At 47.3% G+C, this 21,819-nt stretch overlaps 1 protein-coding gene across 13 annotated transcripts in view; it reads right to left on the bottom strand.

Annotated features, from left to right (window-relative positions):
• The window catches only part of Frmd4a (FERM domain containing 4A), a 590,863-nt gene that overhangs the window by 15,142 nt on the left and 553,902 nt on the right, over positions 1-21,819 (bottom strand). For 12 of the 13 annotated variants that reach the window (XM_039095788.2, XM_063276496.1, XM_039095786.2 and 9 more), the window contains 4 exons: positions 12,287-12,420; positions 8,336-8,458; positions 4,255-4,483; positions 1,831-1,887 (listed from right to left, as the gene is read on the bottom strand). In XM_039095788.2, coding sequence (XP_038951716.1) covers positions 1,831-1,887; positions 4,255-4,483; positions 8,336-8,458; positions 12,287-12,420 — 543 coding nt within the window. Of the gene's footprint in view, positions 1-1,830; positions 1,888-4,254; positions 4,484-8,335; positions 8,459-12,286; positions 12,421-20,294; positions 20,450-21,819 lie in introns of those variants that run through there. The other variant, XM_039095796.2, reaches the window with a different exon arrangement.

Here is a 21,819-nt window from a genome sequence, read left to right on the forward strand (position 1 = left end):
CAGGGAATGGGGAGAGAGAGGGCTAGAGGGAAATCCACCAACCATTCATGGGGCCCTAGATACCCATTTTCAATTTCTGATTTTTCACAGCCTAATTCTCAGTCACCAAAATTCAAGGGCCAGATATATGTGTTCTGGTGTATTCCTGTTAGCCCTTCAGATCAGACAGGAGGACTCTCTGGGAAGTGAGAGCCTCGCCTCAAGTGGGAACACAGGATGCTGGCAGAGGCAATCCCAGCTCTCAGGAGGTTGGAGGCCCAGGATGTTGGGCAAAACTGTTATCATGATGTCTCAAAAATTAGCTAATGACTACACATAGCCCTGGGAACTCCATGCACAAGGGGACTTCATCAGCTTGTTCCTTCCTTGGCAGACCCGAGGTGACATTGATCAATGCTAGGACTAGGGAGGGTCTCGGATTCCAAACAGGCTTCTGCGTTCTCTTGGAACACCATGGCTTTCCCAGCCACTTAATGCAGCAGACAGTCAGGTTCAACAATCTGATTCCTAATAGCAAGGGCAAGACAACCGGGTAGCTTTCCCCATAATGATGATCAAGAGCAATCATTATTATTATGGCAATCATCATTATTGCCGTGAGTCGGGTAGGCCTTTCATGTTTCCTGTCTGAATAGCCACTTACCACTGGGTGCCTGAGGTTTTCCTAGAGGGCCAAGATGATTAACTACCAGTTAATAGATTCCCATATAATTAGTGCTCTCGGCTTCCAATGGTTTGGTTTAGCAACTGTAGGAAGGGTTTCAGAAATGGTTCTAAGTCTGGAATCCCTGCTTTATGTTGTGAGGTGGGAAGGGCTTTCAACTTCTTTTCTAAGAACCAAGAAAATATCCCCCGGGCAGTTGCCAGGTTTGAGAATTCAACAGGAAACAAAACAACAGTTTCCAAGGTAGTCCATGCTGCTAAGGGGGCATTCTCACTCTTGTCTCAGGAGCAGAGGCTAGACCAAGTCCTTCTGGTAGCTCAGGCTCTCCCAGTAGGGCCCAGGCTTTGTTGGGTAACCCAAATCAATGTCTGCCTCTTTTCATGTGTGTCAAGACTACCCAAAGGAAGACATATACGATACAGGCTCTTTACTTCAAAATTTGCTACTTGTTTTTTTTTTCCTGTTTTGTTTTGTTTTTTGACCCAAGGGTGGAACTCAGAGCCTTGCGTAAGCTAGGCAAGTGTTCCTATGCTCCTGGGCCCTTGTTTGTTTGTTTGTTTGTTTGTTTGTTTTTTCGGAGCTGGGGACTGAACCCAGGGCCTTGCGCTTGGTAGGCAAGTGCTCTACCACTGAGCTAAATCCCCAACCCCCCTTGTTTGGTTTTGATATAAGGCCTTGCTACATAGTTAAGGTTGCCTTGACCTTTTGATCCTCCTGCCTCTGTTTCTACCTCTCATGTGCTGAGATTACAGGACTGAAGCTACCAAGCCAGCCAAAAGAGTGCTTTGACTATTACAAAGACAAAAACAGCACTTCAAGAGTGTCATCCAATCTTTTGGCTTATATGGGCCAAGCTGGACAAAGAGTAACTTTCTACACCGTCTATTCCAAGCATGCCCAACCCATGCCCATGGGCTATCGGAGCATGTGGGTTTACTTTCTACACTGTTAGAACTCAAGGACTATAGACTGGACACCCCTGGAAAACCAGTGTCAATGTAGCACCGCTGTGAGCTCAACAGTGACTCTCGGGGCAAAACGGAGCCTGCAAGGGTCCCTGTCTCAGCCTCTCTTTCCTGTCTACAAGTCCATCCCCAGGGAGCACACGGAATTATCCGAGTTCAATCTGGATTCCACTTCTAAGAGCGGGAAATGGGAAAACCTACCATCTTCCAGAACAAGGGCATCCGAGAGAGAGCTGTCTTCACTGGCGATATTTCCATCTAGAAGATAAAAAGTGAAAGTCTACAGGGTTAACATGTTTTGGAAACAAAGCCCAGTGTATAGGAAAGAAAACCTGACCCTCCCTCCAATCCTGGCAACACCCTCCCATCTTTTTTTTTTTTTTTTTTTTTTTTTTTTTTTTTTTTTTGCATCAGTAGGGAAAGGAGGCATGAAACGGAAGGATGCTGTTGGGTGTTTCCTTTGAGTCTGGTGGTTGTTGGTTCATCCTCCCCACCCTGACTCTGCAATGGGCCCTAGACTTTGTGTACACATACCCTTGCTCACCAGAGGCTATGGCTTAGCATGTCGTAGGGAGGTGGTGGGACCTGGCTAAACCATTGTTCTAGAACAAACTCGGGGCAAGTACCAGCCAAACCAAAGAGGTGAGTAGCTGTTATTCAACAGACACGAAACTAGGGGAGGGAACTCAGTTTTGCTCCCATGGCAACAAATGGGTTTCTCAATGAACTGAAGTTAGTAGGAGAGAAAACAAGCCTGCTAAATACAGACTCCGTCTCTCTAAAGATTATTTTTATAGCCACCATTCAATTAGGAGCGTGCTTGGGAGGGAGACTGTGAAAGGATCCTCCCTCCCACTGGGGAAACTGAGTCCTCCCAGGAAAGAGGGGTTTGTCTGAAACGACTCTGTTCACTAGGAAGCGTCAGGAAAGGTCGAAATTCCTCAGATTCCGAGTTTAGGGTTTCATCTTGAAACATATGCCGAGGACCTAAGGAGCTTGCTCACTCCTAACGCAGACAAGACTCTGCAATGAAAACATGACTTCCTTGTGGCAGCCAAGCAGAGAAGGAAGATTCTTGAGCAGTTAGCAAAAGTGGCTGGAGGCTTGCATGGAAGAAATCAGGAGCTGGCACAAATAATGATTTATAAGCCAGTGCTGCCAGCAGACCCAAGAAAACAGCCTTCAGTCAGGCAGGCCACCTGGTAAGACAGGCGCCCCCCCAGGCTGCTCTTCCCAGTCATAGCTCTGATGCTATCTTCTAGATGTTTCCACAGAGCAGGGAAGTTCAAATGCGTTCAAGGAGGGCCCAAAGGATGGATGTGATGACGAAGAAGGACCGACTCACTGTATCCCTGCTAGAAAGTGGGGCAAAGTTCCTTTATCACAGCAAAGGGTGGAGGGTGAGACATAGACCGATGGGCACTTCTGAGGCCCTAGAGCAAAGGGATGACTTATGGTCAGCCCTTATCCCTCCCACCTACGAACCCATTTTCTCCCAATTATTTGACAGGTGAACTCCAAGGAGGCAGACTTTGGTATCTTGCAATCTCCAACCTTCCACTGGCTCCTTAGTATACCCACACTTTTAAGGGAAAAATCTACGTTGATATATTACAATATACATAGCATTGGGTATCGTTTTTACCCCTTTCAAGCGTTCACAGGCCTTAAGTACATCAACGTGGTTTTACAACCACACCACACATCTTCTGCTTGGATAGGGCTTTCTTTTCCCAAACTGAAACCTTGCACCCATGCACCCATTATGAAACACACACACACACACACACACACACACACACCGAGAGAGAGAGAGAGAGAGAGAGAGAGAGAGAGAGAGGAGGAGGGAGAGGGAGGTAGAGACAGACAGAGACACAGAGAGACAGAGAGCGAGCCCTCAGAAACCTCTATATCTGTTTCTGACTTCCTCAACATGAATCCCTCTGGAGAATTCTAGCACACATCATCAAGAATTTAATAACTAGGAGAAAAAGAAAAGATGGTAACTGTGGGAGAGAGACCTGATGCTTGGTGGTGGATTTGAGGGTAGTCTGTTTTACCGTCATCGTCAAAGCCCTGATAGGAACATACACTCCGGATAATCTGTGAGGGACAAACCGTGAGGGACAGCCCAATCCTTCAAGCCACAGAGCTTGGAACAGGAAGCTGCTGATATTAGAATCATCCCGAGGGAGGGAGACTGGGGACGGGATGGTGACCGGAAGGACTGAACTCCAATACGCTGGCTACTACCAGACTTGGGAAAGGAGGTTAGGGCTCTGAGAACCACAGAGCCTCGGCTACTTTCCGGCTAGGATGGGCTAACTCAGTAACCTCCTTAGTTCACAGCGCCATCCAAGAAGACAATAGTTGGCTCATCCCAGGTTCCCCAGAGCAATGTCATAAGTGATCTGGGGGTTCCATGTATGGCCCCTTTCATTTGTACCTCCGATTGTGATTCATCATTAGAACAGAGCATCCGGCTTACCCTTTCTCTTCCAGGGTTGGACCATAAGGTGTGTGGGTAAGAGGTTATTTGGAGCCTGCAAGGGTCCTGAGGAGGACCTAACAGGACCTAGGTGTCTGGGGGCAGGGGAGTGGGGGAACTTGTGGGGGGGCACTGACCATCAATGACAAGCGAAGCCCTCTGGGTGGGTTTCTTCCCTGACTTGATGCGGTTCTCGTTGATTGCATTTTCGATCTCCTGCAGCTTCTTCAGTGCATTCAGATAAGAGGTTTTTCTTTGCTTCTTCAGTTTTTTGCTGACATTGGGGTCGCTGGCTAGACGGCGGGCAGCCTCGGTGATCTGGGACTGAATTGCAAACTCTCGTTCCAGGCGTTCCAGCTCAGCTTCCTGTGGGAGGGAAAACCAATGCTTAGACCTTCGGAAGATGCTGCCACCCAAGGAGAGACTCTACCTTGCCCACCTCTAGCCCAGACATCAGCCTCCAGCCTTTCTGGTCCTTTCTTTCTCAACCGAAGCCTTAGGGGAAATTCAGAACCCGTCACTAATCCCTATCACTTTCTTTATCTACTTGGGGCATAAGACAGAGCATGATCCCTGGATTATGTCACTGTCCTCTGGGATTTGTTCATACGTTCACATCTCCTGGTCCTCCCACATATCCCTCCCTCTGCTGTACATCTTTGTGTGCCTCGTGTTAGACTGCACACCCACCCACCTATGTCTTCTGGCAGCAGTTTCTGCAAGCCCTAACTGTCCTCTACACACTTTTATATTTATATGCCTTCTGGGCCTTCCAGAGGGTAAGGATGATGTGGGGGTGGGTGGTAGAACCAGTCCCCCTCTTCTCCTTTGCTAGGCTTCAGACTCTCCCTTCCCCCTTCCTGTGTAACCTCCTCCTTTCTCTATGATTCCTTTGGCCCTTTTATCAAGATGAGTCTCCCTTGAGTTCTGGGCTGGGGAAAAATAAGGATGTAGGTGTCAAATATGCCTAGGAGACCCAGATCCTGGAAGACCCTGGATAGAGCATTTGCTGCTGGTCTATTGTCCAGATGTCTCATCTGCAGATGTATACGCGCCCGGTAATGCCAGGAGTAGAGAAAGATAATGTGTGTGTTAGGATCTGTGCTTGAATGCAGAATCCCCTTAAGTATTGAGAAGTCATTTCTTTGATTCATTTCTTCCCTGGTTTTTATGCTTTGGTGTAAACGTTCCCTCACGTTTGGCTACCAGTTGCTGGTATTGTTTTGGGAAGTTTGTGTAACCTTTAGGAAGTGAGTCCTAGCTGGAAGAAGTAGATGGCTGGGAATGTGTTACAATGGGAAGGGTGGTAACTCAGCCTCCTGCTCAAGCTGTTTTCCTGTCTGACACCAAGATTTAATAAGCCTCACCCTAAGCCCCGCCTCCAGGTTCTGTCCCCTCACCATAAGCCCCACCTCCAGGCTCCGCTTCATAATGAAATCATAGTCCCTAAAAGCCTGAACAAACCCTTTTTCTATTTTAAGTTGCATTTGCTAGGTATTCTGTTATAGTAATAAGAAAGTAAACTGATTTACTAGAAAAACCATTTCATCGAAGCTAGCTCTAAACAGCGAAAGTTATTCCAGAGTTTGAGTATTGGGCAGAGTGCGGGGTTAGCAGCCCGGGCATGTTCTGGGAACTCATAGGAGATATGAACTCCTATAAAGCCCACACTACATAAATGTATGGCGACCGCACCGTGGCTTCTCTTTTCGCAGTACCCACACGTGACCATTGAAGACTGCATATCTTGCACTAGGTGATTTGCATTTACATTAAAGTTTGGCGGGGGCTGACCAAGCTAAGGAAGAGGAGACTGTTACATTTCCTGGATTCCACATGTCTTCCCATTATGGTGACTTAATAACATGCTTCTGAAGACAACAGGCCAAGCTTGGGGTGGGGTGGGATAGGGAGATCTCCTAGGGAAAATACTCTTTGCCCGATTCCATTGACTTTTGAGTACTTCAAGTCTAGAAGAGGCAGGAACCAGGAGTGGGAGGAAAAAGTAAGGGATAAAAGGGACCACTTAGAAAAATAAACTCCTTCCAGATCCTTCCAGTGCTGGCCACACTTGCTCTCTGGATAGCAACATGGACTCCTGCCCAGAGCCTTGAGTCAGGGACAAAGACCAGTCTGTGAATTTGGGCTCCCTAAAGCAGCTGTTTCTGGGCGGTTATGATAGCTCTGGTCCAGGACATTGACCCTGAGATTTATAGGCGTCTAGAAAAAGTCTTGATAATCCAACTGAGTCAAGGACAAGACTGAATGGCTTGTCTGTGGAAGCAGTCGTATGGCCAGAAAAGCAAAGCCAGCATCCAGGAGCACTGGGGCAGGAGAGAACAAAAGTAAGACTCTTTCTGTGGGGAGGAAATGCTGCAGAAGTCTATCCGCTTCCTGTTATGAAATTCAGAAAGACGCAACCAGGGCGGCAAGGAATTCTCAGAGCCCCTAGAGTCGGCTTTCTTCAACAGTAGAAAAATCTACAACCGTGGGGACCTGAGGCAGGTATGGAAGGACACTCAGGAATCACAGGGTGCTTTTTCAAAGCTTAAGTTGTGATGATGAACCGGCTTTGGGAGACAGACACCCGACCACATGGTGCTGCTCTAAGTCATTCCCTCTTCTGACATTTCTTACTTCCAGTGGCTGTGTGCTGAACGTCAGGCATGCGTTAAGTGTCCAGTGACATGATCTATAGCTCAATTTTTTTCCTAGTGATAACTCAGCGAAGTCAGCATCAAACTTAAACATACAGAAGAGGTATCACTCTGAGTAGGTATCACTCTGGATGAAGTGTTCTGGTGTGCCATAACCTCCCAGGGATCTGTGACTGCAGGCCTCGGGCGTGGACCTGATTATGCACTCTACCTTCCCACTGACCTCTCTTTGGAAAATGTCTTTCTCTAAGTTCCTTAAAAGACTAAAAAAGTGCCTTCCTTGCTTTTCTTTCCCTTGGTGGTGGTTACTGTTAATTATCAAACACCTGCGTGGGATTTTCAAGACTAAGTTAACTGAGGTGCGAAGGCCCTCCCTAAATGGAGATGACATCATTCCATGAGATGTTGGAAGTCAGCTGAGTGACAGCACTCGTCTCTCTGCTTCCCCACTGCAGATGCAGTGTGACCAGCTGCCTCATGCTTCCCCTACCAAGTCTTCCCCATGACGACTGTATCCTCAAACTGTGAGCCGAAGTAAACCAACCCTCCCTCCCCCAAGCCCTCTTCCTTCCTCTGCTTTTGTCAGGACATTTTGTTTCAGCAACAACTAATGTGCCAGGCTCTGAGTCCTGAAGTGTTCTTGAGTCTTCTGTGTACTAGAGCATTAATGAGTAACTCTAGTCCGCAGAAGAAATTTACAGGCCTGAAGGTTCCTGGCCTTTTGTTTCTCTTGCACAAGGGTTAGATACTTTGTTTGTTTGGGGGTTTGACTTTTCTTTTTTGACACAGTATCTCACTGTATGTTCTGGCTGTCCTGGAATTTACTCTGTAGACAAGGCTGGCCTGAAACTGAAGCTCTGCCTGCCTCTGCCTTCCAAGGGCTGGGATCAAAGGTGTGCGCCACTATGCCCCGCTGAGCTTTGATTACCTTCCAATAAAATTCTCCAGTCTCAGTCCTCACCAGTATTCCGTCCAAACAGGATAAAAATCATGTTGAAACACGGCTTTTCCAAATATAAACAACTGAAGCCATGACAGAACAATTTAGGACACATGTCCATGCAGTGACGTTAGTAGTCATGTGACTTAAGATGGTAGAGGGTGGGCCCTTCCTGTCTTTCCCCAGCCAATGAGAACTTCGGCTGGAGATTCACTTCTATGTACGTCTTTCTGCAGCCAATGAGGGCTGTGTTTTCTTTTGCAGAATATCAGGTGTCAGGCAAGACCAGGAGTAACAGAGGGCAGGAAGACCATTATGAAGATGTATATTTGAATGCCACTGGAATGTTCACCCTAGCCTTAACTGACCACTTGCAAGCAGTCTACCATGTTAGATAAACAACTTCAACAGAGACCCAAGTGAGTACACTACGGCGAGCAAACTCAGCCTGTCAAGGAAAACCATATAGCGACCAGCCTGCTGACCAAGAGATGGTAAAAGGAAAAATACAGGCTTCTGGAAACAATGAAGAAGTTACAGAGACCTAGCAGCCCCAACGGGACAAGTAAGGACAATAATGCAAATGGGATAGTGGGAAAGACTCCGGTGAGAGGAGCTCACCTCTCCTTTAGGCAGGATCTTCTGCTCATCCAGCTTGAAGGCTGTTCCAATCCTTCTCCGAACAGTAGGCGGTTCCTCTCCTGGATCCAGGGGATACTCAACAGGCAGCTTTCCCGTGAGTTCCTGCGTGTGCAGAAGAACGTTCAGAGAGGTCATGGGTCACGCATATCAGAGAACGTGCTTATCTTTTATCTAGGACACACAATCTGATGCGCAGATCCGATGTATACCTAAGCATTAAGTACTGTGCTTAGATGAGATGGTACAGTCCTGCAACCTAGCTCCTCAGGAGGCTGAGGGAGGAGGGTCACAAAGTTAAGACCAGTTTGAATAACTGATGAAGAAGACCTCCACGAAACAAAACGACTGCCCCTAAAAATGATTTGCAGATAGAGTTCAGTGGCAGTATGCTTACCCAGTATGCACCCCGAGTTCAATCCCCAGTATTGGGAGGGGGTAGGAGGAGGAATCCACATTATGAAATTTAACTTCTACCAAAAAGAAGGAGGAGGAAGAAGAGGAGGAAGAGAAGGAAGAGGAGAAGGAGGAGGAGGAGGAGGAGGATTTTTTGTTTCTCATTATAGAAGGTTGTGAGTCATCATGTGGTTGCTGGGATTTGAACTCAGGACCTCTGGAAGAGTGCAGAGCTCTTAACCGCTGAGCCATCTCTGTAGCCTGACACTAACTTCTGTTTGAGAATTTTAGTAAAAACTAAATGTGAACAGAGGTGCACGCACACACACACACACACACACACACACACACACACACACACACACACACACAGAGAGAGAGAGAGAGAGAGAGAGAGAGAGAGAGAGAGAGAGAGAGAGATATTCTGGTATGTGTGCATCTGGGGCTCTGGGAATCTAGGTGTTAAGGGCACAATGATAGTGAGTGGAGGACAGATTCCACAGTGGCTCTGGGCCAGCCTAGACCATCTGAGGAAAGACTCAGAATTAGAAGGCCCTCCATAAGTGTGCTACCCTGGGCTGAATGAGGATCAGTTTAAGTCTGCAGCTGACCAAGACTATGGAAGCTAGACAGGACTGCAAGAAGTCTTTCTGAGACAGCAGAGAGGCGCCGGAGAGGCTGGCGACACCACTCCGTGCATTCGGCAGGCACATCTGGGCAGACACCAGCTCTGGCTTTCTGACCCTAAGTCAGTGTAGATGCTACACAGTGACACAAGGCATACCTGGATGAGGATGAGCTCAGATGTTCTCTTGAAGCTCCACATAGACAGCTTTTATGTTGGGTAGCCTAGGTCTGAGTGCCCATAGCAGTCAAAGTCAGATCACAGAACCCCCCACCCCAACCCCCTTTCATGTAGTGGCAGGTCGACTACACGGGGATGTGTGTCTTTGTGGTATGTGTGTGCAAAAGCACCATCCTCCTGGGCCTCTTCCCTGTGTCCATATCGCTGGAACCAATGGGTTTTTTATTCTATATGTAGGCATTTTAGAATTTTAGAGCAGGATGTCCCACTGTTTGATGATCACCTCTGGAATATTCTCTTTCTTTAAAAAAAGGTTCCAGCATCTCTGAGACACTTGCCTATTTCTGTGACTTCCTACTTCCTCTCTCTTAGGCCTTGTACAAGCAGCAGCCTGCTAAGATTGTTATTTTACTCTACGTGCAAACAACAAACTGCCAGCACTTCTTTCCCAAAAGGTATAAAAAGGCAGGAGAGGTTGTTAACAGGGCCGTGGATTTATAACTCTAAAGTGTTTGTGGTTTCAGTCTATATTTCTAAAACGAGGCTACCGATCTTCCACCATCTCCTTGAAAAAACCCAGGTCAAGGTCTTGATTCTCCAGCCATTTAATCTGATTTCACAAGTAACCAGAGCCGCGTGGTGGGGGACGTAATTTAAGGCACAGCACTGGGTCCTCTGGCTACGGAACACCCATGGTTCCCACACGGCCTCACTCTGGCTGCTCTCTTCCCCAGGGTGTTTCTTGCTACTTGCGTCTGGAGGATCTGTGAGCAGGGAATTAGCAGGGAGGCCTCTGGGCCCCTCATCCCACCCGTGGAAGTAGACATACGTGGACAAGGGGCTGGCTTTCGGGTTGTTTCTACCTCAGTTATATTTTCTGTTCTCAAAGTCAGAGGAAGTGGGGGCTTTTTTTTTCTCTTCTTTACTTTGCCTTTGTGAAACTTCTAGGGTACATGCTGGCCTTGCCTTGACATGCTTCTCACATGCTATATTGTACAGTCTTTGCTTGGTTTAAGGACTTCTTTTATTAAACACAAAACAAGGCTTTACAGATTATGAGAGGCAGATACCAACACCCATTCTCTCTCTCTCTCTCTCTCTCTCTCTCTCTCTCTCTCTAATAAAAATGCTGCTAATATTTACAGTATCACATAGCACATCCCCCCTCCCCCATTCCCCCCACCCCAGGGCCGGGCCCCCGGCTTTCCCGATTTGCAATGGATTTGTGCTAATGTGGTTCTGCCTTGAGCGAGCTCCGGTTTAAATCAATCCAGACATAATTAAGCCAAGTTGAAATGTAATGTGATCTCGCTCTCAGGCCCCACTGGTTCATTCTTCCCGCTGCAAAGCATTATTACTTGGGGGGAGGAGGGGGGAATGCACCTCCTGGATTTAGTTAGGGGACTCTCTCCATGTTTCCCATCCGGAACTGTTCACCCACGAAGCTTTTGGTCATGGTTTGTGGAGCACAACCACTCCCAGGAGAGCAACACTGTACTCATGTGAAGCACATGCACATGTGTGCTTGTACACACAACACACACACATGACTGCATGTGCTACACTAAGAAATGGAGTCTACGAGCACTGCTAACAAAGAGTTGTGGAATAAACAGACGAAGGGAAGGATGGACAGCTCAAACCACGTACCGTGTCGAGGTACATTGTGGGAGCCTCCACATATGTATCGAAATTGGGACTAGCACTGAAACAGTCTGAAGGAGACAGTGGCTATGGGAGTGATGTGTGTGTGTGTGTGTGTGTGTGTGTGTGTGTGTGTGTGTGTGTGTGTGGTGTACTTCTGTATGTGGAGGCCACAGGACGACCCTTGGGAGTCAGCTTTCCTCTTCAGCCTTGTTTGAGACAGGGTCCCCTTTGTTGCTTGTTGCGGAGTATGCTAGGCTAGCTGCCCCACTCCCTCCCATCTCCCCAACGAGATGGCAGGCGTGTTCTACTCTGCCAAGCTTTCTTCTAGGTTCTTGCGATTCACCTCTGGTCCTCACACTTGCAAAGCAAGCGATTTATTCATTGAGCCATCTCTCCAGCCCGATGCAATATCGCTTTACATCAAACTTAAATGAATCGCAATTCTGGGTATATAACATCACATGGAAGGCCATAGGTTCAATCCTCAACCCCAACAAGCCAGCAAACCAACATCACTACCACCACCACCAACACCAACCACAAACTAGGAAAAGATTCCATTTTCAAAAAGAAAGATCTAAAGAAACAGCAGATCGGCAGGCTTAATGGATTACTGTGTATTTCAGGCACCACCCTGGTGTCTTTGTTGGCCTGCAGTGATGCTACATTGTATCCAAAGACAGACTCAGAAGAAGCAAAAGCTTTTCCCAGCAACCAACAGGCATAAGCTCCTGGGAAGCACAACAGTAGTAGGACATCCCATAGAATGAGGTAGTGTCCTGTGAGGACATGTCCTGTGTGGTATGCCTTGCACGCATGGTCTTGGGATGGTTAGAGGGATTTGTTATTTAGCCTCAGGGTGTATGTGTCATGTGTGAGATTCAGTTGGTGACTGCTTTAACTAGCACGGTGTTTCTTTAATATCTTGCTTCTAACAAAAGGACATCATGGAGGTGTGGGTGTTTCCAGCACTGGGGAGGGAGAGTAGATGTTTTCCTGAAAGTCAGTTTGCATTGTCTCCACCCTGCCTTTTGTCCACAGCGGAGATGTATGACTTGACAGACAACACAGACTTAATTGCTTACAGCTTCCCGGAGACACAATCGCTTCAGTTCCTCCAGCCTCTGGCGTAGCGTCTCCTCCAGAGCTTCCTGCCTGGATTTCAGGGCAGCCAGCATGTCTTTCTTGGCTGACTGCGAGCTATCTGACTCCTGAGAACCTGTTGACAAACAGCAGGGTTACTGGGCTGGCTGACAGGGGACGCACATCTGGGCCACTAATGGATTTCACCGGAGCTCACAACTCGGATATGGGATTTACCCCGGGAATCGGGGAGCGTGAAATGAGACAGGTGTGCCGTGTTCCAGGCATAAGGAGTGAATGCAAATACCACAAGGAATATATAGCTTCTCAGAGGACTGGCAGGGGAGCCGACTCTCCTGAACGAGAACGTTGTCATTTCTGATCGTCTTAAGACAGGCCACACCAGCCAATTTTAATACATTTCACAAAGGAAGGGGGAAAGGAACGTTTAAGTTAATATTAATAATTTCAATACATGGTTTAAATTTTGTCCACTGAAAACATGCTGATTTTTGCTTATTGCCAAGATAGCATCTGATCTCTGTAAAATATCTGAAAATATAGACAGGTATAAAATTAATAAACTAACCACCTAGAAATAACTATCATAGAATGCACTTTCTTTAGCTTTTCCCCAGAGGATACACACACACACACACACACACACACACACACACACACACACACCCCAATTAGAATTTTGCCCACTATTTTATCTGAGTGCTATAAGCTGAGAAAAATTATCTCCTAATGGAGAGAATACAATATAGAGTGATGTATACTTTACGAAAGACCTATATAGGTTTTCCATGCTTCCCCGGCTAGAATGTCTGTGTGATTCAAACAGCAGGCTGCTAGAGATGAAAACTTTTTAGAAGGCAACCTTGTGAACCAAAAAGAAAACAGAAAAAAAAAATTGAATTCAAACTCAATAATTTCCAGGGTGTCTGGATCCCGGAGCAGGTTTCTTGTAGTGAGATTGGTAACTCTCTCTACCTTGCTAGGTTGTAGAAAGTGGATTGATGGCTGCCCTAGGAACAGCCCGGCTAATGGCTGCATTTCTTCTCTCATTCGTACTAGCAGAGCTGTTAGAAATCGCCTTCCTAGAGAGCTGGATCTAGGTCTGTAACTTCAGTTTCTCAAGATGTTGAGGCAGGAGGAACACGAGTTCAAGACGAGACTGGCCTACAGGAAGCCACTTCAAAGACTTAGGTTAGCGAGGGTAAAGATGAACACCCCTACTATGAAAATTGTAACACCTTGCTGGGAACAACTAGAGCTATAAATGAACAGAGATGACTGCTCTAGACCTGGATCCGGATGCTAATGCTTTAATGACACCAATTTGCCATGAATTAAACAATGTAAGAAAAGCAACCATAATAACGTCCCCAAAGGGAGTTGGTAGTGGTGGGGTGTGGGTCCGGTATTTCCATAACGGACAGCTGAAGGGTTTGATGGTTCAGTGACCAGGCAATGGATTGGAGGCTATTTCAATGGTATAGATGTCTCAGAATCCCGATTTCTGTGCCTTTGCGTCAGTAGACCCAATACTTCTAAACATGCCACCCTATTCTTTATGGTCTCTGGCCAGGAAGCCCAAATTCCCTTGATTTGCATTCTCCCAGATCTCTGGATCCTAATAATGAAGAATTCTCCGTGTCTAAGTACAATTCGACTCTGGCTCATGCTGCGTTCTCTCCCTTTCCTGGCCTACTTGAGCTTGAAATTGAAGACATCGATCACTCTAGGAAGAAACCATCTCTACGCTTCCCCGGGGCCAAACAAATATTGTCAGTTGTATACTTGAGTGCGATAATTAAATTGTATCTCATCCTAGTGAGAAAAAAAAAAAAACAGAAAAGGAAAAGTGGTCATTTATGGCTTGTATGCCATTCCGTTATGGAAGACGCTACCTTCCAAGCTTGGAGTCTTTCCTGAGTTTCTGACACGCTTTGGTTACAGGTGTTTAACAGCACACTCAGCAAATGCTTGGTCCTAGCTGAGACTCCATTACCTCATGGTCTGCACAGACTCAGTCCAGATGTGCCCTTCTCGGATATCATACCACTGGATCTTATTGCAGTCGCCCTTGTCTGCCGGCAGTTGATATATTTTTTTTTCACATCCCTAAGTCCACTACCATGCGCTTATCGGCTCTAAACCCTCTCTGGGCTACGTCTACCTAATGCAACCTGGAAAAAACATTATGACTCTTAATTGGGTCTCAGTACCCATCACCAATCCCATTTGAAGATAGGAAAATTTAATGAGGCATTCTCCGCTCCGTCATCTAAAAAAAATTAATAAGGATGTAAAATAATACTGGAAGGAAGTCAGACTCTAAAAAACAGGCCTGGGGAAAACTGGAGTTCAAAAAAGATTAGGGAATTTCTAGTCTGAGTGAAAGATTCATTGCTTTCCCTTCACCCTTGCCTAACCTCTCAGTAGGAAATGGTGATTTACGGCGTCAAACCTAAGAGCCCTAGATATTTGGGAACAGCAAAACTCACCACAGCGTTAAAGTGTAGGAGGCAAGCATACAATTTGCGGATGATTGGTCCGCTGTTACGGGATTAGTAAAGATTTGGTCTTGAGTGCTGGGCTCATTATGGCTACCTAAATTATTATTTCTAATAATTAACTTAAATATCAACTGGCATTAGATGGGACAGTGAGCCTTGGCCGGCTTGAAAGCTCCTGAGTCTGTCAGTGTGTAGCTGGCACCCCAAGTGCTAGCCTGGCTCCACGGCACGCCGTGAGTCTGGAAATTCCTTCAGGAAGAATACCGAGTCTGGAAACTAGGTTACACCTCTGTAAGCTAAGTGAAGCAGGCTACCCTGGGCACACAGGATCCCATCTGAATGGTAACTGGACAGCCAGGTGGATGGGAAACATCTGGATCTGATAAAGTCTGAGCCATTCTTTAGATGGGTGGTTCTTGAACAAGGCGTTTACTCTCCTATCTCAGTAGTAAATGAACGAAGGAACGAACGAGATAATGCATGTGAAATACTTAGCACTATGCCTGGGCTAGGCGAATCCCTCCCATTGAGTTTGAGTTACCACAGTGGTGTAGAATTAGAGACATCATTGACATTAACTGTTCCTTTGTAATGAGGTCCCAGGCAAAGATAAGAACGTCACTGAACGACTCAGAAGAACGAGGAATCTAGAGCTCCAGCTACAGAGAGAAGCAACAGCAGGCAGTGTTTTCAAACCACGTCTGTCTCCTAAGCACCAAGGCTCCAGATCTGCCCTGGGAGGCTACTGCAGATGGAGCTGGGAGTGTGATTGGGGTGCTTAGTGGTTTGTGGGTCTCTATCCCATATTTCATGAGCTTAAGGCAGCTCCATGTAAACCTGGCACCTTTGCCAGGCAACTGGGGCGCAACGCCTTTAGTTCAAACACTTGGGAGGTAGAGGCAAATCTGAGTTTGAGGCTAGCCTGGTCTACAGAGGGAGTTCCAGGATGGCCAGGAAAAGCAAAACCCTGCCTTGGGGGGAAAATATAACCCTATTGCATTTGAAAAGAGATTCCACTGCCTTCTGTGTTGAAGGGCAATCAACTAATCTGAAGAAAGGAATCTGATGGCTTCTCTGTGTAAGAGCTTGCATGATCTGTGACCAGTAGCTAAGGACGCACGGCCACCCAGAGGAGAGATAGCCAAGTGTCTTGGGAGAAGCCCACTGAGAGCCTCTCCAAGAGCAACTGAAGAAGAGGCCCAGAGTTCTCTGAGGCCGAGTGTCCTCACAAGTGACCTCTAGGTGTTCCCTGATTGAGATGCTTGCCTTCTAAAAGGGCTAAAGAAAGGAAGCCAGCAAAACTGGCCGAAATCAAAGGGCAGAGATGCTCTCTGGAATCAGGAACTCAGGCCAATGGGAGTTCCTCCAACTCTAAGTTCAAGACACACAAATAAATGATAGTTTACCCCGTCCATCTGGGTTTGTGTGTGTGTCTGCTTGTAGACAGGGTCTTACTAGGTAGACCAGGCTGACCTTGGACTCTCAGGGATTGCTTTTCTCTACTTCTGTGCTGGGTGTAAAGGTGTGCACCACCACACCCAGCTGACAAAAATAATTTCATAGTCTGTATTTGGCCTTGAGGAAGTCTGTCACCATACTTTGTCTATTATCAATTGTTTGAACCAATTCACATTGCACATGCAAAACCCCTTCAGGGTTATACTCGAAGCCCACACAACTGGCAGAACCACTTAAATCTGCTACCTTTGAAAAGGACAGTGACCGAGAAAGACTGTGGGGCTGTCATCCCATATCTGCTATTGAACAATACAAGGCGTAGGTGTTCCACCTTGAGAACCATCCTGGTCCTACCTAGAGAGTGGCCACCTGACTAGTCTTCTAAAATGTCTCCAAACTCGAAGCATTGATTACCCAATAAATAACGCCAGTGGTTGCTTCTCAGCCATTAGCCTTCATTTCTTCAAGTTTTACCAAAGGAACTTTATAGCCAAGTACAACCTCCTTCCTCCCTCCTTGACTACCCAAACCTCTATAGGAATGACAATCACTCTCCCAACTCTGGTCATTTCACTGCTACTGCCCTCTGGTAGAGGCAGGCGGGGGTCGGGAGCCATGTCTAGTCACCAACAGGAGCCTAAAAGATTCAACCTATTCCTGATCCTGAATGCTCAACTGGAGCTGTCTATAAAATGAAGAAGACGAATGGGTCATCTCTACTGGACCCCGAAGAGCGGAATTTCAAAATTTTTACATTGAAGAAAACAAACAAACAAACAAACAAACAGTAGTCAAGGGCTGCCCAGGAAGGGATAGAAGGGATAGAGGGTAGGTATATGAGGCCAGTGAGAAGTAGGTGAGATGAATATTTTTGAAATACATGAATATCCTTTTGGAGAGGGTACTAAGTGGTACTCAGATTTATGGGAAAGGAACACCCCTGGGGAACAGACTGCTATAGCATCCTCCTAAAGCAGGAGCCTGCAGTCTGGGGGTTGAGGGTTACAAGGGCTGTGTGTATGTTTCAGCTCAGCCGCTGAGTGGATCTGGGAGGTGGGGGGGAAGGTTCTAGAACTTTCCTAGGTCTCGGTTTCCTGTGTGCTGGGCAATGAAGACAGGGCTCTTCAAATACTGGGAGAACGAAGCTGGATAATGTTGGGAAGACGCTAGAAGAGAATTCAGAACACGCTAAATGCCACATGAATGCTAGTTATTATTCTTAAAATTCCTTCCTGGTTTTTACGAGGGGGTTGGCATCTCCACTTCAGAACGTCCCACGTAGGGAAAAAAAAAAAAAAAAAAGAGGCCTGAGTAGACAAGAAAATGAGGAGTGACAGGCTGGGCTGGTGTGTGGCTGGCGTGGTCAGTTCAGGAAGCTTGGGGGGCAGAAGGGGAGAAGAGGGTTTTGTCTGTCTGTCTGTTTTGTTTAATAGAACTCAGCAGGGGCTTCTTACGTGGTACAGTTCATTGAGTCCTCAGAGAAACGTTACCTCCACATTCACAGCAGAGGTCCTAGTGGCCCAGGGAGGCGGAGGTGGGACTCAAGCTTTGCTCTGTGTGGCCTTCTTAGCCTTTGAATGGAAGCTCCGTGAGAGGGGGGAAACTCTGTCTCACTGCTCTGGTGCCATGGTGACACCCTGTGCGTTGCGTTTGCTTGCAACTTCCCTCCCAGCAGGACCACACGCTCCGACCTCAAAATGCCAGAGAAGGTAGGAGAGGAAGCCAGTGGCGGTCTTCAGATCTCCTGGTAGGACAACAGAGACTTTTGGAGTCCCATCCATTTGCCAGGTAATATGGGGGAGATAATAGTCTCAGCCTTCAGTACTGCCCTCTGGAGGAACGGGAGATGAGCACATCAATGAGGATGGAGGAAGTGGTGGGTACCCGGAAGACACCACAGCACAGGGGCCAGCTAGGGGACTGCTCCGCTTTCTGGAGGATCATCCTCCCTCTGATTGACAGCCAGGAAAACCTACTGAGCTCTGAGGAACTCGGGTGAGTTCTCCAGAAAATAAATCTTTCCTGAGTTAGTGCTTAGCAGATCTCTCTCTCTCTCTCTCTCTCTCTCGCTCTCTCTCTCTCTCTCTCTCTCGCTCGCTCTCTCTCTCTCTCTCTCTCTCTCTCTCTCTCTCTCTCTCTCTCTCTCTCTTCGGATGCTAGAAGATAGATAGAAGAGAGAAATACGGTCCTTTAACTGTCTGTGATCACATGACACTCCTAAACCAAAGGATTCGACTGAACCAGGCCACCAGTGGGATGAACTGGTCATGAACAAGACAGCTGTCTGTAGGTGTATTTTTGGAGACAGGGTCTCTAGGTAGGGGCTGACCTTGACCTCCATATATTTGAGTTTGACCCTGATCCTCCTGCCTGCCTCCGTTTACCGAGTTCTGGCATTAAAGAGGTGATTGGGAACACTTCGTTTATGAGGTGCTGGGGGTTGAATTTAGGGCTTTAAGTAGGCTAAATAAGGGTTTCACCAAGGCAGCTGCATCCCCAGCAGGCAAAGACTGCTGCTCAAAGGAAGTCATTTTCAGTGGGCATCTGGGGGTCTTTGGGGGAAGTCAGCTGACATCACAGACATTACTGTGGACTTGGGACGGTTTTCCAGTTTTCCAGCTGAGGAATCTAGACCGGACTGGTGGCAGCTGCATATGAAGAGGCCACATGTGGAGGGGCCCCAGAGCAAATAGCAGCTCTCTCCCTGTGAACATATGGAAGGATCTCCTCCCTCAGCCGCGATGGAGAATTTGTTGCAGCCATTCCAAAGATCCCAAGCCAGTCGGCACCGGATATGAGTTTGCATCCTGCTGAGGATATGCAGAGACATGTGCATCTGTTCTCACAGACAGATGCTGATGAGTACCCCCCTACCCCCCGCTCCCACCCCCAATCCAGAAGGCGGAAGGGGAGCTTTCCTCTTTGGGAGGAGGGGAAATATAACACAAATAGTACCCCTCCCTGCCAAGAAAGAAATCTATTGTCGTAAAAGCAAGGGAAGGGAATGACTGCCTATTTGGCCTTTGAGGGGAAAATGAGAAGTTAAGACAAAAAAAAAAAAAAAATGGAGACAGCCAAGTCTCAACAGATCTGTAGAAGCTGTGAGGGAAAGGCTTGGCAGGCACCCAGGAGTAAATATGGGAGAAGGGGTTAGACTCCTCTTTATGATAGAGAGATATTTACTTCCCAGAGAAATTCTCAAGGATGAATTCCTTACATCAGAGATGTCCCGGGGATCCTGTGGCATGACGCCACGTTGCAGATGGCGGGATCAGCATGCTATCTCCAGGGACCATCTCTGCAAGTTCAGTGTGATTTCCAACACGGACAACACAGCCTTGGAGAACTTTTCCTCAGCCTTGGAGATTTTTACGAATGGAATCGTTTAGTTCGGGGAGCAGTGAAATGGAAGTTCTTTGGGAAGCGAGCACCTTTTGGGGGTGGCTGGGAGCCTTCGGGATGGCTTGCCCTCGGGGGAGCGTCGGTGGCACTTTTTGCCAAGAGGGAGGTGTGCTCCTTGCCGAGAAGGGAAGGAGGTAAACAGGGAGACGATCTGCGTTTAAACGTTAACAGCATCTGATAAATATCTAATTGAAACCATTGCTTGTGGCTAATGTGTAGGAGCGCCATTCCTCGGCTCAGGAACCCAGGAGCTGATCCTACTGTTCCAGGACTCCTGCTCGACTGTAATATTGAGGGTTGGAGATTAATTGCAAATCTCCGTAATCTGTAGTCTCTGCTCTCAGCCAAGATGGGGAGGTTGAACACAGAGTTTGGCTAAGTAGAAATACTGATGTGTCTGAGAGATGGTAGGGAGATCTTTCTTCTGACGTTACAGCCATTCACTCAGACAGTGTCAGTCTTAGTTCATGTCACGGGCATATACACCTTTACTAGTGACACCCGAGGGCACAAAGATGCCATAGGAGTGAGTTTGTTACCCCCTCCCCCCACCCTCCACCAAATAGAAGCGGAAGAGGGAAGAGACCACCCTCCATTTTCCTCTCCTTTTCAACTCAGGCCAGACCTGCTCAGATGAGTCCAGAAACATCCATTCCATAGACAGCGGCTTTTGCAGCGTGCACAGTCTCACAGTCCAGGATAAACAACCTCTGGCAGTGCCTGGGAGGTTGTGCCCAACAGCAAAGCCAAGGTTATGACCAAATTTAAGGCCTCTGGAATGCAGTTCATCTTGGACCTAAAAGGAGAGGCACCACATAGCCAATAGAAAACTCCGAACGGCCAGAGAAAGATCCAGGAAGAAGACAAGACTTCTTCCTGGTGATAAAAAAAGAGAGGGTGTCGACGAAAGGAAGAACACTTAAACAAGAACCACGGCACGATTTACTGCGCTGCAGAGCCGTGTGGCGTGAGCTGTGTACAGCTCCGAGCACACAGCTGGTAGGCGCCGACATCGCCTCTCCACGGCGAGAGATGTCAGATAGCTGGCATTGTCATTCTTGCACGAGTTATTAATAAACGTTCTCACAATGGGAGGAAGCGGTGGCATTCAGAGGAGGAGAATGTGGGAATTGTTGAATAAAGAAGGTGGACCCATCCCAGGCAAGGCTGGGGTCAGGGTTGAACTCGACATGTTTTTTTTCTAGAATGAAAAGTGACAGAGCCACAGAATTATAGCAGAATGCAGGCTTGGGTGTGGCTTTACTTCTTAAAACCGCAGACCCATCACTGTAGCCTTCATGTTTCTGCTTGATCAAATGGAAGAGTACTCAGCTGCCTTCAAACTAACCACACGGCCAAAATTTTATCCATAAATTCATCTCTCTCTCTCTCTCTCTCTCTCTCTCTCTCTCTCTCTCCCTCCCTCTCTCTCTCTCTCTCTCTCTCTCTCTCTCTCTCTCACACACACACACACACACACACACACACACACATTCAGACACACACATGCACACAATTGGCAAGTCATGGGGCCATGTAGAACCCTGAGTATTTCCTAGGTGGGTTTGTTTCATTTGTTTTTAAATTGTCTGAGAGCAAAATCACCTCTCTGACAGCCCCCATGCTCTCTCCCCCCGAAATTCTGACTATTCTGTGAAGACAGATCCTTAAAACAATGCTGACCCGAATCTTAGACTCATTTCCAGAGAAGCTATGAGAGACGGAGTGTCTTCAGCTACCACAAGTACGGTTGTTTGTGTTTTGTTACGTTGCCCCTTCCCTCTTTGACGGGGGAAACAAACCCTTTGACCATCCTGCAAATGATATGGGTCTTCTGTTGTTCTCTCTTTTTCGGTGGTGCTGGGGCTTAGACTGAGGGCTATAGGCGAATGCACTACCCACTAAGCTGGACCCTCGCTCAGGTAGAAAGAGAAGGTGGGCTGGTGGGGAGAGGAAGAACTTGCTCTAAAACAGCTCGGCGGAATGAATGGTTTGAATTTACACTTGATCTCTCAAGCTGAATTTGAGCATCCTAGCAATTTGTTACTTAAAGCCTAAGTGACCAATCGCCATGGCCAAAGCTATCTCCAAATTTGGAGGTTCTTTTTTTTTTTTTTTTGGTTCTTTTTTCGGAGCTGGGGACCGAACCC

Source organism: Rattus norvegicus, chromosome 17, assembly GCF_036323735.1.
Source record: "Rattus norvegicus strain BN/NHsdMcwi chromosome 17, GRCr8, whole genome shotgun sequence".
Taxonomy (NCBI): Eukaryota; Metazoa; Chordata; class Mammalia; order Rodentia; family Muridae; genus Rattus; species Rattus norvegicus.